General features: G+C 43.4%; 1 protein-coding gene across 1 annotated transcript in view; it reads left to right on the top strand.

Annotated features, from left to right (window-relative positions):
- The window catches only part of nr6a1a (nuclear receptor subfamily 6, group A, member 1a), a 93,002-nt gene that overhangs the window by 33,168 nt on the left and 41,182 nt on the right, over positions 1-18,652 (top strand). Inside the window, exon 3 of the mRNA XM_070964026.1 lies at positions 17,543-17,566. Coding sequence (XP_070820127.1) covers positions 17,543-17,566 — 24 coding nt within the window. The remainder of the gene's footprint in view (positions 1-17,542; positions 17,567-18,652) is intronic.

The following is an 18,652-nucleotide window of genomic DNA, read 5'->3' as shown; positions in this document are numbered from 1 at the left end:
TTAAGCATTGGATTCGGTTTTGATGCTGTGCAATGTGGTATAAATGAATAGGTTGTATTTATTATTATGAGTATAATTTTCAGTGGTGAGTCTCATGAAGAGAGGGAAAAATGCAGATTATTGTTATTATTATTCGGCCATGTTTCTGCCTTTATTTGACCGCAGTCGTGGTTATGAAAGAGGAGATGACTTGCAACAAAGGTCGCTGGACTCTCACTGGGTTCACAGTAAGGTTAGCATAAGGGTCCGAAAGTGCTCAACTCCCCTTAATCATCTTTGAGGATGCAAGATATTGGCACAAAGTAGCCCATGCAAAAAGCCAAATGAAGTGAATTCTGCCACATTTTCCAGTCAGGCATGGTTTGATTTAGTGCATTTCTTTGGATCCTGAGTTGCATAAAATGATTTGTGACCCCTGAAAAGCCATACAGGCTGAGCCTTGGTACAGGCAGCAGTGTCCAGGCCGGCCCTGCTCCAGCATAGGGACTCCTTCAGGCGGAGTGCCAAGCCTTTCCAGAAACACCCTGCCTCCACGTGCCATGGATCATCCTGCCAAGGCTCCAGGGGTTTCATTTGCAACCTTAACTGTGGTTGAGCCAGCTCCTATCTCTGCTGCCAGCTCCTTTCTTATTATTAGCCCGTGACTGTCTCTTGACATACTGTTTTCTCTTCATACCACCCTCACTGCATATGACTTACCTTTCCCTCCATCTTCTCCTCAGTTCCTCCTTGCAGCAGCTAGTATCCTCACCCTTTCCAGTGCTGATTGACATGCCTGTCTGCCCTGTTTTTCTCTCTGTCTCTGTCTTTTCTCTCTCTTCTGTGCACCTTTGAACCCAGCGCTGATGCATTTGATCACGTCACGTCAGTCTGGCTCTAGTTGACTTATCCACTCCTGCAGCATGCCCGAGAGAACTGCACTGTATGTCACACTCCTCTCTCTTCTCCAAAGCTTTGTCGCCTCATTTCAGTCATGAACACTGAGGCTGATGAATATGTATCCCAGGCTCTTTTCGCAGCAGTTTTGAGCATCTCTAACAAAGCGGGATGAGAGAGTCCTTTGTGGTTGTCTTCTGGATTTAACCGTGACATTTCTCTGGAGCCTGCTGCCACTTTTTATCTTCAACAGACTTTATCCCCAGGTCAGACTCGCGGCCCTTTTTGAAAGCTGGCATTGTCAAACTTCACTCCCGAAAATCCTTGCTCCAACTATCATATTTTGTTTTTCGGGAGCTCTGTTTGGATCTCAGGGCCTAAATTGAGTCATTAAAGCACAACAGAAATGTTTTGCCAAACGCAAACAAATTTATCCCCAGTGAAACCCAAACAAAAGGTTATACAACGTTCACTTATGGCACATAATCCACGTTTTTAATCTGTGGAATTGACGCAGTGCAGTGGTGGGATCGTTGGTGAGCACAAGGATCAGTGTTTTTCCTCGTCTGCCTGGTGCTCGAACTCGCTGCACCCTCTGGACTGGAGAAATAAACATCAGGGAGCAGGAAACCGGGCCATCACCATGATCATCATCATCTTAAAACATCCTCCATCTCCTGCACCCACCACACCCACAAAGCAGGAAAGCCTCACACTGAGAGATTTGAAAATAGCACGGAGCAGGGAAGCAGTGGAATGAAAATCACAAGCGGCAATTCTGATTTCACATTTCCGTTATCAGGAGCCAGCAGGGTGGGCCAGCATGGGACTGACCTGGATACTGATCGAGCATTATTTTCCCCAGGTGCTGCCTGTGCCACCTTACGGCCGGCCAGACCTAGTCGATCTAAATAATTTTGCTGATGTGTGTAGCAAGAATAACTGAGCAGAAAGAGGAGAACGAGAGGCAGAACGACTCGTTTCGGTGTCAGAATTGAGGTGCACCCTGAAAACCGCAGCAGCATACACACAAAGTGACCATGGGAGATATGCAAAGTACAACATTTTTACCTTGAATTGCTCATTTTTGCTCATCTGGTGTGATTAACCATACCATACCATTCCACACTGTCCTCCATTTTTAGCTCCAGTTGAATCAGAGCCCCTAATACTGGCATTGTTTGCGCCTTGCTACACCAACTAGACTAAACAAGGCATTATCCTCTCTCTATGTTTTGTCTATGGTGCTGTTTTATTCCCATAAAGCCACATTACCTTTTTTCATTTCTTTTCCCTTTTTTTTGCGTGACAAACATTACAAGGCATTGCGCCCTGTCCCAGTAGGGGGTTGTGTTGCTACGTTGCACCAGCAGGGACACTGTGTCCTTAATGCGCTGTACCGTGCTTTGTGCTCTGTTGACCTGATCAGCTCCGCTTAAGCCAAAGTTAAGCTCATCTTTTTGTCCTACTGTATTTATGAAAGACAGGCGACCGTTCACTTCACTGTGGATAAAACAAGGAGCTCATGTGTGATATTTTTAGAGATTCATAAATGCAAGACTCTCAATGGCAGACGAACACTGCGGTATAATTCGGGGATGTTTGAGTCGAACATTGTGGCGGTTTGAATTGGCTGATCCTCTGCATAGCAGTTTGTGACTGTGCAGCAGAGTTGTTGAGGCTAGTGCTTTGGAGAGTTGCTCACAGACTTAACCCTCCTCCCCGGCACCTTCCTCCTCTCTAGCAGAGGAAAATCTCTGCTGAATTCATGTCTCCTTTCAGATTTCTAAGAGGCGTTAAACCTTTCTGGATTAAAGAAGGTAATCTGACAGGCAGAAGATTGTATTAGCCCGAGTGTTGGCAGAGCTTTTAATTTCTCCTCTCTTTTCATTTCCCCCTCTCAGCCTGCCTCTCCTGCTGACCTGCTAGATGGTATTATTGTGTTTTTCTTTTGAATTACAACAGAAACATACACATCTTCCCATACTATTCACTCTCTTCTCTCCCTCTCACATGTTCCCTACCCCACTCTTTCCATATCTCTCCTCAGCCGCTCTCTCCTACCTCTCTCCCCGGCTCTTCTAGCAGTGACAGCATACTTGTGTGAACTCATGATTTATCATTTGCTAATCCGTGATGATTATGGAGCTTTCCACACGGCCCTTATCTGTTGCTGAGCCCGCTTTTCACTCCATAGCTGCCAATTATCTTTCAGGCAGCCTGCAAACAGACCTGTCTCTGTCAGCCAGCTGCAGAACCGCCACAGAGGCCACTTTACGCTTTCTGTACCTACATATAAATGCACAGGCGCACCAATGACAGGCTGCCTGGGCGCATGTATTTTTGCTCCCAATACTTATTGAAATGTCAGACTGAGAGATCAAATTGAATATGTCAGTTTGTGACTGTTCTGCACTTTCACCAAAAGCTTAAACTCCCTTTCAGCATGGCCTCAGAGGGCCAGGACATGTGAGGTAGAAGAAGGCTTGGAACTGCAGCGGAGAAGCAACATATCCATCACGGACACTTAAACTGCTTGACAAACTGCAGCCAGTCATGGCATTACTTTGCGTACTGAGAGACGACAAGGATAAACAACCAGCTGATATGAAAAGCCTGTCCGAGATATTGTGGTGACAAATGCTTCTGACGAAATTTTAAGCTGCTGATCTGAATATTTGTCCTCGACAGCCCTTAATGCGGAGAGCTGATATTAATTTAGTTACATGCTGCTTTTGGCTAAAAATAAAGCACAGAGGATGCTCCATCACACGCTCTTACTTATTTGACTTGACATACTGGAGCTTAGATATTAGTATATTAGCATGAAGGTCAACATTCTACTAGCGTGCCAAATCTGCCACCCACACAGTTAGGACAGAGAGCCGTGATGGCGATGCCTCACTGTGACTCATCCAACACTTCCTGTATCCTGACGGCGGGAAGGCCAAGGTTGGTGTATGACAGCATGAGGTTACAGGGAGCGAGGCCTCGCCCGCGGGGAGGGTATGCAGATCACGGCGTGTTCAGCTGATGTGGCGTCCAATTGTCAGTGTAATGGGAAGTGACGTGCACATCAGAGCAATGTGGGTCAGAGCGCCAGACGACCAGCCCGCGGCCTGTATCTGCTCCGCCTGTCTAATCTGCTGCAGCCCGACCAGACGAGACTCTCTAATCGACCCTGATATTCACTGAACACACATTACCATCTCCCCTCACGCTCAGGAACGCAAACACACTCACGGCACGAAGAGAGTTTACTATCTGAGACGTTTAAGAGATTCAAATGTAGTGGCTGTCGGTGGAAAGAATGTAATTGAATCATTATTTAATTGTGAAGGAGGTAGGGATCAACCTTGTAAAAAGGAGACTAGCACAGTACTTCATCCTCCTGCTGTTTCAGTCAAACATGGCTGAAGGCCCCAGCAAATCTGTTTGGCAATGTGGCGGACAAATTTCTTTTTTTTTTGTGCTTTACCGAGACAAATGACAATTCATTGAAAGCATAAGAATCCATATTTTCCATTTATCTCCTCATCTCTGCTCCCCTTCCTTTGATGTCATGACCAGTATATTTACAATATTTTCCACGCCTTCGTGACTTTTGAAATATTTATGCAGAAGTATAAATATAAACGCTGGGCTCTGTGGTTTCCCTTCAGTGTGATATAGATAGAGCTGTGATTTTTCTGTGGGTGAAAATGGGTTGGATGGACACAGAGCTTAATAGGATTCCCATGACATGGTCAGGGGCTGGCGTCTGAAGGGAGGAAGAGGAAGGGAACGGAAAGGCTGGGGAGGGGGCAGCAAGCAGCGGTGGTGGAGGAGAAAAAAGAAAAAGCGCAAACTTTTGCGAGTGTTTGCTTAGCACCTGTGTATGGACTTAACAACTCCATCGTAACCAGAGGGAAGTGACACATGGGGGCCTTGAAGTGTTTTGACATTTTCTGCTCAAACAGGTTTTTTACGGCCGGGGGAAGAGGCCCGGAGGAGTTCAGCCTGCGCGAATCTGCCTCTAACTCATCAAAGGCAGTAATTTCCTGTTCATTTCAGGCCCCCATCCCCCAACTCAGAGCTCTTGTCAGCTAATCCCACCCCTGCAAAACTGCCCCCACTCCCCCAACCCCCACCTCAGGCCCCCCTGCTGGTGTCCTGCCCGCCTGTGCTTCAGCTTGCTACACTCCAGGGCTGGGGACTGGGAGGCTATACGCTTTGTGTCAGCAGGCTCGCGGCTGAGCACTAACAAATCCTCATTGTCCCGCCCGGGAGTGGTGACAGAGGAGGAGAAGGGGGGGGGGGCATCGCTGTCTGGTTTCTATTCAAATCCAGGTACACACACAGGCCTGGGAGGGAGCAAGGGGTGCAGAGGGGTTTATAGAGCTCCAACCCTGGGACCAAAGTCCAGCTCAGGCTGGGCCACGCTGGGCCGAGGTGCAGGGTCACAGGAGCCACTTACACAACTGCTGCCGCCTCTGAACTGACAGACCATATGAGCTGATCAACAAGTGATACTGGACTTCACAAAACCATCAAGCTTTCCAAAATGCTGTGTAGCAATTTTAGTGACAAAAAATCTAGTCCCTAAAATTCACCTCCACAGAGTCCACGCGTTGTCATTTTGTCAACAAAGACCAGTCCTTCAACAATCTGCACTGCCACTGCTTTTGTAAGAATGGGGTCTTTTTTCTCATTTGAGACACAGCACTCTGTGTTAGATGCTATATGTAGGCTGAAGTGCATAGTTCAGAGGCATGTGCTCCGTGACGAGCTCACTCAAAGCCTCTGTTGATTGGGGTTACAGAGTGTATGACTTGAGCTGCCAGCCACTGCCGGTGATGAAGGTTGAGATGTCTATCTGGGTAACAAGACTCTACATGTACAGGCATTTCAGAGAATGAGTTGTACTTTGCTTTTCAGTCTGAGAGCCTCAGATGTGCTACATGTACACAGTTTTTTTTGAACAAATGTTTTCCAGACCTCAGCCAGGACTGCTGTTTTTGTTTGTCAATCTGAATTCGTGACCTGAAGTGATGACACTTGTTTTTTAGTCTTATAGCAGCTTCAAAGAGCTGCTTTCTCTCGTCATCCCCAGTTCTCCGATATCAGTCCAGACTTATTTATGTGTGTGTGTTGTTTGTTCATCCTGTGCTAAGCCTTCGTGCTGTCTGTGAATGTGTTTTTCTGAAGGCTTGACTACAGCAGCAAACCGTGGTGCACGTCTGTGATCCGGCCCGATGTTTTTCTCAGTTGTTGCTACTCCTTCACTCACTCAGCTTTTTGCGGTGGATTAAGAGCTTTGGACAAAAGCAGACTGGGACAAAAAAATATAGGGACAGCCAGTATTTCCTGTCACTAAATACATTCCAAACCCAGCGACCCCCACGCCAGCCGGCGGGGAAATCCAGCGAAAAAGGGAATAGAAAAAAACAAGCTCTGTGAAAATGAGTCTCTCTTATTCTTCCTCTTTTCTTGCTGTCTATATTTAACCACCTCCTACATTTACACTTCTGTTACTGCGTTTTCCTCCCTTCACCTTAGTAGTTTTTTCTAACTCAGCTTTTTGAACATTTAGATTTGGAACCATTAGCCGCTTTACAAAAGGCACCGTGCAACATTTCTACACAAACCGTTGCTGGAAGATTTTCACAATGATGCAAGGGAAACTATTTTTAGTCATTCAACTGATGCCTCAACTGCCTGATTTTTGACCTGCAAAGCACACGGGGTTTCTGAAAGTGGGAGAGGGCGAGGTGCAAGATGAGCACTTTGTGAGGCGGTTATGAAGTGAAGCATGGTCACCCCTAACCCCAACCGCAACTCTAACCCTCACCCTAACGCTAAGGCGGGGTATCCCCTCGTGGAGTGGAGCAGCAGCTGGCTGACCTGTCCCTCCACTGCAGCCTCTAATGGCTGACCTGCCCTGTCTGGACGGCCCTGCTCGCTTTTGTCTACTGTCTGGCTCAGTTCCTCCCAGTCAAACATCGCTACTGGCTACCGCAGTCTGCATTCCCACAGAGCAAGCTTTAGAAAAAAAGACGCGCACGCACATGCACACACAGACAGACAGACAGACAGACACACACACACACACACGCACACACTTTTCACACTTGGCACACTTTGTCCGGTGCACACATTCTCTCTGTCTCTCTCTCTCACACATACATCCTTTTCTAAACTCTCCCACACACAGAGCCTCTGTCGGGTTTCAACCATACACACACACACACACACACACACACACACACACACACACACACAGTTTTAGACAAACCATACCAAGCACAAACACTCTCACACACATGATGAACAAATACAAATGGATTTTGCGTCTGCTGGAAGTGATAGTCAAAACTTGTTTGTCTAAATTTCCGTTTGTTGAAACAGAGTCATTGGCTTTTGAATGGAGTTGCAGATCATGCATTAGTGTAAAACAAGTGTTGAACCGGCAAAGTTGGAAATGAAAAGACTGTGGGAAGGATGAGCGGTTTAAATACTCACCTCTGAATCTGTGGTGACTGCATGGTAGAAAAAAATCAAAGAGCAGAGCGAAAGCTTCCATATTCGTGGAAAAACCTCATGTAGACAGACTGAGAAGTTGCTGCTGAAATGGGCTGAACGGGTTCCTCTCTCTGTCTGCCGTTCTCTCTCTGTGTCTCTCTCAGATTCACACACACACATGCACAACCACACACACACACCCACACACTCACTCACTTGCGGATACACACTCCTGACACAGTCCTTCATTCTGATCTCCCTGCCTCTAGTGGGACCTCAGCCAGTAGTTTGCAAATACAAGTGACTTACAAATATCTCTCTCTCTCTCTCTCTCTCTCTCTCTCTCTCTCTCTCTCTCTCTCTCTCTCTCTCTCTCCCTTACTCACTCTTTCTCTTTCTCACCCTCCCTCTCTCCTTCCGTGCTTCAACATAGGTAAACAAGCACGCGCATTCCCACATGCATGCAGCCCCCCTCACACATACACACACCTACACACATGCACGCACACACGCACGCACACGTACACACACACACACACACACGCACACACACACGCACACACACACACACGCAAGAGACTGGCTACGACGCAAGTTATTGAACTGCTCCACATTTTGTTGCATGCACTATATATGAGGCAGTTGATGGACAGCAGCACATAGAGTCACGTGTGGAGCAAGGGCTTCTGTGATTGGCTGAAGGCCTGAGAACTGAGTGGGGGCAGGGGGTGCTGTGATTGGTCCGAGCTCAGACCATTGAAAGTAGAAGGCTTCTCTATTGAATGGCTGCTGCTCTGGGTGGAGTTTGGATGACTGCTCAGGAAAAAAAAAAAAAAAAAAAAAAAAAAAAAAACCATTCTGGGAGTTTTATGTCTTTATTGGAGTTTTAACGGCTGTGATTGGACAGTATGGAGCTATCAGGAGTATGTATATACTTCTTATGTTTGAGAAGCTAAAACCAGTGAGTTTCTGTCTTATTTTATAAGAAAATAAGTGACTTAAATGATTATTCACTATCGTTTCAGGTCTATAATTCATCCAAATGATTTTTTTTAATAATGCTGAAAAGATTATTCGATAGATCGATTTGTCAGTTGACAGGAAATTAATCTGAACTAATATTGAAATGAATCATTAAGTCTTATGAAGCAAAAATGCCCTACTGTCTTTAGTCTCACCTTCTCAAATGTGAGAATTAGTTGTTTTTCTTTGTTTTATTGTGGTGTAAGTGTGTCTTTAAAAAAACAAAACAAAACCATTTTCTGACATTTTACAGACCAATTGATTGATTGATTAATTGGAAAACTAATTGGTTAATTAATTCAAGGTGAAAATAATCATAGTGGATTCCCTAGTGTAGGATGCTGACCATGGTTTAACTTAGCAAACTTCTCATTAATATTGAGGTAAATAAATTAATATGAAATATTTCCTGCTGTAATGCTTCCATTTAAGAAATGCGTTTCGGCTTAAATTTGAATTTCATTTCTGGTCACATTTGGAATTGTGTTTCTTGTCTTTTGATAAAAGCTGTGATTTAAAGCCCTCTGTCACTCAAACATGTGGGCTGCTTATTGTTGCTTGACTTTGGTGTTTGAGCGTCAGTGCGTCAGGGACATGGAAAACACGTGTGTCATTTTAAAAATGTTATCCTGTTTCATCAAACTTTTGTTTATGTGACTTTAAAAAATGTCTGGAAGAAATCTGGAAATCCACATTTTATGGTTGGTTATACTTTTAATTAATAATATGTGGAGTTAGACAGTTAACATTTCAAAATGTCTTTGTTGAATGGAAAAAAAGGATATTTCTTAAACAAGGGTTTTATTTGTAAAGACTATTATTAAAAGACATTAGTTTCGATACCATCACTGAATCTGTTGTTGTATAGAAAAATCAAACTAAGCTTTAGCCTGGACAGATCTTTCTATAACACCAGTCAAATCTACAGAAAGACCTTTTCCATAATATTTAGTAAACCATGCTGTGCTTGTCTGTTAATGGGCCTTGAGCTTACTTTGACAGACAGCTTTGATAGGTCTGTTAGTGCTCTGCCTGTTTCATACAAGATGTAAACACACATTTTCAGTTTTCTGTGCTTGATTTTACTCCTGATTGTACCAATAAAATTGAGTTATATAATTATAGAATTCCCCTTAGGGGATCAATAAAGTAAATATATATACAGTGTGTAGGTCTATTGTGTCCAGCCTGCACAGATTCTGTGATCTCTTGTGTGTATTGCTGTGTTGTTATGGAAGTCATTTTTGCATTGAAGTGGTAGTAAGTGTGTGTGTGTGTGTGTGTGTGTGTGTGTGTGTGTGTGTGTGTGTGTGTGTGTGTGTGTGTGTGTGTGTGTGTGTGTGTGTGTGTGTGTGTGTGTGTGCGTGTGTGTGTGTGTGTGTGTGTGTGCGCGTGTGTGTGCGCGCGTGTGTGCGCGCGCGTGTGTGTGCGCGTGTGTGCGCGCGCGTGTGCGTGTGTGTGTGTGTGTGTGTGTGTGTGTGTGTGTGTGTGTGTGTGTGTGTGTGTGTGTGTGTGTTTTCCTTCACCCTGAGTGATGACGGCACAGCGAGGCCTGGAGCGCCGCCAAGTGCTTTCATTCACACCTGATTGGATCACTCTGACCTGGATAACATGCAGCGCTGCACGCTCCACAACACGCTGCCACACAAGCCTTTTGTTTAGCCTTAACAGAACACTGATCGCTTCCCCTATCGATTGAGATGATATTAGTGCAGATACCTCGGTGGAGGTCAGAATGGCGGAGTAACTCCACCCATTCACTTCCCTGGTCAGCTGAAGATCTCACATGTCATTTACTCACCTGAATCACATCGTTACTCTTTACACAGAGGTGCATGCAGATCTGTTCTCACCAGTGACCACAGAGTTAAGGACTCAATTTTCCGTTCAGTCTAACTTACTTGCGTTGTATTTTAGGCTTTGTTATCACTGACATGTCTTTCTCTTTCTGCTGTCATCATAATACTGGATACGTTAGAGGTATAGGAAGTGGCTGTGTCACTGTCATGGACATGCTGTACCATTTGCAGGCAGCATCTGTCGTCACCTGTAATGATAAAATGCTGCAGAATTGTTAAAGTCAGACTGAAGCTGGATTTATACATATTTTTGGCTGGTTGTTCCAACGTTGTGTTTTATTACAGGGAAGGCTTTTACGTTGATGCTTGTTTTAGAATGGTTGTCTATTTTTCCTAAAATACATGTTGCACTCGTACTGTCCGCTGATGTTTGTAGAGCTAGCTACTTTCAAATGTATAGTTTCTAGGGCACGAGTATTGTGTACATTGACCGTGTCAAATTGAATATTAATGCCTACATCCGTGGTAAGTTTAAAGAAACAATCTTTCACTGAGACGTAATACTGATTGATTTATCTGTTTCTGTCCTCTATGGGTTTTACTTCTAGCCTAGCTTAATCAAAAATAAGAAGGTATACTAAAAAATCTAACAAAAACACACTTTCAGCAAACGCTTAAATGTCTTATTCAAAACTATCTTGCTAGCTAGCAAAATAACTAAGAGATCATCCACTAGTCAGTTGGGCTTTGTTGTGGTGTAAGAGTAATAGAAACACCACACAAGTGTGTAAAATTCAGTGTAGAGAACAGGTGTTTCCTGGAGCAGGTGAGCGCAGTATTTCTGCATATTTCAATTGTTTATTTGCTTGTTTTTGATCAAGCACATTTGGTTTTGCTATTGTTTTGCAAAGTAAAGAAAGTGCCACTCTCCAACGGTTCAGAATGATATCTTCAATAGTAACTGCTTTGTCACTTATATACTGCATTGCATTAAACAGACGTTTAGATAGGATCGCAAAAAAGCAACAATAATCCAGCTCCACTGATTTTCACAAACATTTCACTGAATGTTTTCGTTTGACATCGGACCATTAAGTTCCTTTAAGGAAGAAAAGTTTTGAAGTTCTGGTTATAAGTTAGTTGATGAAAGCCACAATTTTACAGTGGCTCTTTTTTTGGCCATGGCTCAAATTGCATCTCCTCCCTTAATGCTCAGCACCATGTCTTCACATTCGCATGTTGTTCTGTATCAAACACGGCATCTTGGTAAGGCATCAGCTAATTATCCTGGCGGGCCTTTCTCTAAAACACCTCTTTGTTGTGCTAATGCGCTCTCTGTGATAGCATCTCCATCCATAACCTTCTCCATGTGTACAGATAACCTGGAGGGGGTGGAGTGGTGTATGTAGGGCACTGGGAGTTGAGTAGTGGGGGTCGGAGGGGGTGTTGTTGCAGCATGTCCTGCAGCTGTGCCTACGATGACAAGCCTGTCCTCAACCTGCCCTCCGCCAGACTAAACACAACACACAACTTTACCTGCAGGGCTTCCTGCCTGCCTTCCCATCTGCAGTTACACTTGTCTTCTGACTTTGTTGTGGATGTGGTGCTGTTTTGGGATCTCAGCGGTATGTCTCAGAATTGCAAACTGTAGTTAAGGCAACGACGGAAGTGTGATTTGTAGGTTGGCTGCTCACCGATGTGCACTGGCCTGACTGAATGCACTGAACCAGGTTTTTGTGCCCATAGCAGTTCTGAGGGAGTCATGGTTGATCTTTCTGGGCCACATGGAAACTAGGTCACTGTGCTGTGCTGTCAGTTGTGTCTCTCTCTTGTTGTATGTGTGTGTGTGTGTGTGTCTTTGTAGAATAAAATGGTAAAATAGGGCTTTTACATAAGGATGGGATGGGTTCCACAGATATGCAGTATTGCTGTTGCGGAGATTCTCTCAAACTGCAGCACAGCCCCCCCCACCACCACCATCCCCCACCATCCCCCACCCCCTTCGTGTGATGCCATACTGGGAGAGAGCGAGATAGAAAGCAACAGAAAAGGAGAGAGAGAGATGAAATTCTCATCCTTGGTTCAGATCCCTAAGAACGCTTGGGAAGGCAGGATCTTATTATCACAGCAAATTTGCAATGTGCAGAGTGGAAGAGATTAGATGCGTCTTGCCTTTGAAGTGTATTTTCCAACCATTGTGTGATGGCAAATTCCATCAAGTGTTGGAGGGAGGTGTGATAAGAGGCACGGGTTATGAATGCTGCGGCATTAAAAGCTGTCATTTGAGCAATAAGATGAAACACTCACAAACTCCTGCTAAATGAAAAATATTTCGCCTCATTTCAGCACTGTCATTCATAACTATGTTATGGAAAAGCCACAGATACTAAAATAACAAGGTGCATTGGATGGCTAGGATAATATGTCAAAATATGTGGAATATGGATTATACTTCATGTAAGTGAGGGGGTGTTCGCCTTTCATTTGGGGACTCCCATTTATTTTTCTCCCTTTTTCACATTTTTTCTCCTAATCAGTGTCATTTTATTCTGCTCTGAATCAAATGATGCTGGATTGGATTGTGTAAGTGCTTTCTCTTATACAAATTCTCATCTATAGAAATTAATAAAAATCAAGTTTTTTAATCAACAGATGCAGCAAACATTTGGCTTGCACTGCAAGAGAAAGCTGTGTTTATTGTTAAAGCAGGATTTTTCCAGAGAATTGAGTCAAAAACAACATAAGACAGGCTCAGATTTCCAGAGCTGACATGAAGGTGCTGCTGGACTTTGATCAGGCCGTCTCTGTGTCCTCCTCGGCTCTTTGACCTTCACTTTGAGGGCTGTGGCTTCTCAGGGGTTGGGTGTCTGGATGGGGCCAGTGGGGGTAATGTGACGATGAGCAGGAACATCACTGGAGTGACCCCACTGCTCCCAGTCCCCCCTCTCAGGGTTCCTCAGGGGCTGGAGAGCTGCAGAGTGGGAGGACATCCCAGGGGACCCAGCTGAGGAGTGACATCCCCAGCCTGGGCCTCAGATCCTGTTGCAACTTCAGACCAAACACAAACAGTGCAGAGTGGCTGGAGGTGTCTCAACACGCAGGGACACATACTGCTTCTACAGTTGGTCCGCTTTGTCTTTTTCCTCTTTTACGTGGGAGAACACAACTCCTTTTAGTCTGTGGGTTAGTTCATGAGTTTGCTTTGCATTTACTATTAAAGAAAAAACTACTTTTACTTATATTTAAGTAATGCACAGCTGGCTTTTTACAGAATTCTGATTTCTTAAAATGTGTGTAAACCACACACTCCTCTATTATCAAGCTTAGGGCTTTGATCAACACAGCTGATTTCTTGGCCAGGTGTCTGACTAATACTGCAGCCATGTGGAGGGACTGCATCTTTGTATTCCAAATGATACCATCCAAACTCTAACTGAAATAGTGAAGCTGAAACTGGTTTGTTTTGTCATCTAAATGTGGGAATCAGCATACTGTACTGTATAATTTTGTGTTTCTGTCACTGCTGGTTTCAGTTAATCACGACTGTGCTTTTTGAATTTTGTTTCTGTTGTGGTACTTTTGCACTGAACTTTAGAAGATTACGGCTAATCTCATCAATGGTGATTTATGTATCCCATTAAAACTATAACCACTTGAGTGGCAGTTATTTTGACAGTTGTCTTCAAACCTAAGCTTCTTATCATATCCACCCACCAAAGTAAGCATTTCAACTAGTCCAGCAAAACAGTAGCAAAATACCAAGAATTGGTTTCTTTAGAATGCTCACATAAGGTGGAATGATGGTGTACAGGCAACACACCATAGCAGCTGCCCACTGCTCCTAACACTGGCGTGGGTTAAATGCAGAGAACAGATTTCACTACATGTGGTATTGTGTGTATGATTGTGTTTCTGTGACTATAAAACTTCATCAAACATTGCTGACCATGGCATAGTCACAAAGCACTTTGTAGACAAATCCAGCGGGCATTTATTAATAGCAACAGCAGTGTAGTATATGTATGTAAATGAGCTGCATACTGTACAGAATGTCATTAACTAGATGCAGCTCATTTAAGCTTGATCAATGAACAAACTTTCATTGTTGTTGAAATGAGATATGTCTCAGTGAAGGCAAGCCCTCAGCCCCCTAAACATTCCTCTGTTTAAGCCTATTTTAAGCAAAGAATACTTTTCTGAATTCGCACTACTGCACACATTCTAAGAAGTTCACTTGAGAGTAATTTGAGACCCAGATGTCTAACTTTGTGCTGTGGCTCGGTCAAAGTAAGCTCCATGCACTTCTTTTTGAGCCAGCATCTAGCAGCCATTAGCGGCATCTTATGGCACTCCAGCATCAGCTTCTGCACTCAGCATTGACTATGTCAAAGGATGACAGACCATTTCTAGATTCCCTGTAACGTCAGCATGGGAGATGAAAATTGCTAGTTTGTTTCTTTCGATAGCTCAATTCCACATAGTCCATATCCAGTATTCAAGCTATTTAGGTAGATGTTAGTATCAGGAAGTCACCATCTGTGAAAATGTACATTAGTTGTAATTTACTGTTCCTGTTTCTGTTGTTTCTCCCACTCAGTTAGGACTGGTTGCAAAATCAGTTTCACTGTTGAATGCTGTGTGAAGACCTCTGTGCCCCTCTGTGTCAGGTGCATACACAAAATACTACAACTTGCAAAATGTTAGTGGAATCCAATAGAAGTTTGATCAGCATCTCAGTGAGTTACATAGCAAGTTAGTAGGTAGCACAAAGCATGGCATTGCATTGTTCCTTAGTTTACATGTCAGCTGCAGTGAACAAATTTGACTGGATGTTTGGAGTATGAATCTGCAGTGCAGTGACAAACAAAGTGGAACTGCTGTCTCTCAGAGGTTTCTGCAAAATCTACACAAGAGTGAGCGGGGCCAAACAGTCCATATACACCCAGATAACATATTTCCTTGGTTACATGGTCACTTGAAACACTGTGTTTGGGTTGGTATTCAGCAGCTGTGATCAAAAGCTTTGGATTTTAAGAGGAGACTTTGTGTCTCTGCGTTGTGTGGCAGGAATGAAAGACTCAGACAAGCCTGTGGATAACATGGTGATTGGTTCTTCAGTCAGATACTCTGTCTAAGATGCTCCCCACATGCTGCTGGGAAAAAATTGAATTGTTTTTTGGGGAAGCCTTTCCACAGAGTACAGCTGGAGTATTTTTAGACTACAGTCTCCAAGTGGAGGTCTGAGAAACAAAGTTTATGAGGGTGACACTCCCTTTTCACGACTGATCCCCCACCCTGTTCCTTCCCCTTTCCCCATTTCTCTTCTCCCTTTGCCTCAAGTGTCTCCGGACTGACTTGTACAAACCCTTCAAGGATTACTTAAAGTTCATCTCAGAGATAAATGTAGGAACGATGTTTGACGTAAACTGCATCATTAAAGGATTCATGAACTGTTTTATATATGACGGCTTAATGCCTCCATTCTGACAGCTTACTGATCCCTCCCAGGTGTTTCCATCTTTGTTTCCATATGTGTGCATAAGGAAGCATCGCTCCATCCTTCTGCTTTCTTGTTGAAGTGGAACTATAGCAGCGCTGTATGCACAGTTGCAAGGGCCCCAGCAGAATAATTCATTTGATGCTTTGATAAGCGATAATGGACCAAGTAAGGTATAATTCATATGCCCCAGATCTTTAGAGAGTCTATGGCTTCCACAAAGTGTCCCACTACCTCCTTGAGTACCCCCCTCTTTCAAGACTCTCTCGTCTGGTTGAAGAGGGACCATTTATTATTTAAATCCCTCCATAATTCATCCATTCCTCACCAATACACCCTCAGTTGCTCTTTCCTCATCTAGTGCAAATTAGCATGAGGTCTGTATCTGTATGTCTGAAAACAGAACAGAGAAAGTAAGCAAGCAGAAAGAGATAGCAGCAGCTCAGTCCAACAGAAACGGCTCGCTGCTTATTTCTACAGTCCTTGCTGTGATGTGATGCTGTGTGACATATTGAGTCTAATTTGTAGCCTAAAGAACCAAACAGCTGTGGCCTATTTTGTTTAGCTGTTGTTGGGGTGATGTCACCATTTCTGCCTCGTAAGGCTGCCTCGCTCTCGGCGCTTGGTGTGAGGATGTCAGGAGCATTTCGCTAAGCTGCTGATGAGGAGGGCAGGGGTTGTGTAGCCTTTAGATTAATCTGATAAGTCAACCGAGGCTGTTATGTGCAGTTTTTAAGACATCTATTTACCAGTGTTAAATATTCACACATGCCCTGTTGCGATGCTTGACGTGCCTTATATTTTTATATAATGAATAATGGTTTAACAGGCATTATAGGAGGATGTTTGCGGGTGGGGGTAGTACTTCATTGTCTTAATTGTAGAATTGCTGTTGCTGTTGGTATTTTAAAGGGTCACTGTACCCAAATTACAAAACACTTATCCCAGTGGTATCTAGCCATGCAGACAGGCTTTATTATCTGGGGTAAAGAGATGTGGTTTCTCCAGAGAAATATGAAAACAGTTGACAGTGTTCTGTCTATCCAGAGTCACTGGGACTTTTTTTTTTATTATTATTTCAGTGCTGTGAGCACCACAAATGCTGTTCCATTCACTTCCATTTTATTGGTGTGGTTGGACACAATGAAAAAAACAAGCTTTTTTCAGCGTAGACTCCATCTGCTGAGGATCTCTGGAAAAAGATGTTTAGTGACCTGAAGATTTTCTTTTGGTCAGAGCATTGTTTCCAAGGTCAAGAATGAAGTTTTACACATACTTTGTCAGTTAAGCAATATACACTTTTGTGTGAGTGCAGTTGCTCACAGGCACGTACACACAAAGAGCTTGATTCTGCAAAACTGTGACTTCATTGCTTTATGCAATATGTATTTGTTTATATAACTTGCCCAAACAGGACTTGTCTTATTTTTTCTGACATTTGATTTTTATTTCACTGAGACATAAAGTAATTGAGTTTGACGTTGGTATCCGTCAACCCAAATCTATGCTCATGAATTTGGGTGAACCGAATCTTGACTCACAAGTATTGAGATAGAGTAGATCATTGCAGTGCAGCTCCTTCTCCAGAAAAGACTTCCAGAGTACAAACAGTCGGATATTTATAAAAATGAACCGTAGTGCAACGCTGCTCTGGATTCAGTATGCATACATTACCTGTTCCTTCCTGCAGTGCAGGCCTCAGCTTGTCAGACGGCGTGTCTCGACATAGCACATAGCCATAACATTACCAGTGAAGAAAACTGGACCCTCACTGCCTAAATATGTCCTGAATTCCATCTCTATTGATCATGTATATTGATAAGGGTTTTGTTTTCTGTTTCCACAGATGCAATCAATGAAAGTAATCTGGGTAAGTGGAATATCTAAGTTTTGATCTTATGAAGTGCTGTTTAATGAATGTTATCTGTCAACATAGCAACTAAACCGTCAATCGATTGACATTCTGTCCTGTAATGTGTTTCTGCTACTACCACCACTAATGCTACTCTGCTATTGTTGCTACTACCAGTGGTGTAGGGAGGGATTCTATGTTTCTTTCAGTCTTTGTTTTCTTGAAAAAATGCACAGTGGTGAACACTGCAGAAACACTGGATGATGTTGGACTATGAAAGTTGTCCAGAATTTGCAGTTCACACTCTGTTCCAGCCTTTGGCATCGTTATCTGCCCAGTGACACATTTACCGGACTGTGCTCCTTCTCCTTCGTTAGCTTGGTTGGTCTTCGTGACACTTTGTGACATTAGCTGGGGTCAGACTGCTGACGCACCCACCAGCTCTGTGGAGCTTTCATGCTTGTTGGCAGGCTCATTTTCCTGTGACGGAGGACATTTGTTAACCTAATCCATGCAGATATCTGTCTTTTGTTATTCTTGACTTATGTTATATTCTTACTAACTGAAGACTGAATTTAAACAGATTATTAATTTATATGAACAATTATATTGTGAATTTTTTAAGAAGTTTCAGTTTGTTTTTGTAGGTTACAGAAAATCTCATTCTACATACAGTGATAGAAGAAGTATTTAGATCCTCTGCTTCGGTAAACAGCAATACCTTCCTGTAAAACACTTTATGTATAGCTGTCAAATACATGTAGGAGCGTAAGAAGGACAATATTTTTGCCTAACATGTTGTGTAGAAATATTCAGTAGCAGAAAATGGACATTCTCAAATACCTCAAAATTGGATTTAGTGCAATTATTATCAATTATTATATTATATTATCAAGACTTATTTGAGTTCATTTCCAAAGGTCACGTATACTGTGTCACTGGGTAGTATCTACTGCTATTGCTGCTGTAACTATGCTGCTTAGGCTATCACTACTACTGCCACCACCACACCACAAAGCTCTGTGCTCAGGTGGGTTCATTGTTTAGGTATGTTCAAATGTATTTTCTCAAGAAATGTCTTTATATTTGTTTCTAATTGTGTCA

The sequence above is a fragment of the Chaetodon trifascialis genome, chromosome 6 (assembly GCF_039877785.1).
Source record: "Chaetodon trifascialis isolate fChaTrf1 chromosome 6, fChaTrf1.hap1, whole genome shotgun sequence".
Lineage (NCBI taxonomy): Eukaryota > Metazoa > Chordata > Actinopteri > Chaetodontiformes > Chaetodontidae > Chaetodon > Chaetodon trifascialis.
This window is presented reverse-complemented; position numbering and strand designations above follow the sequence as displayed.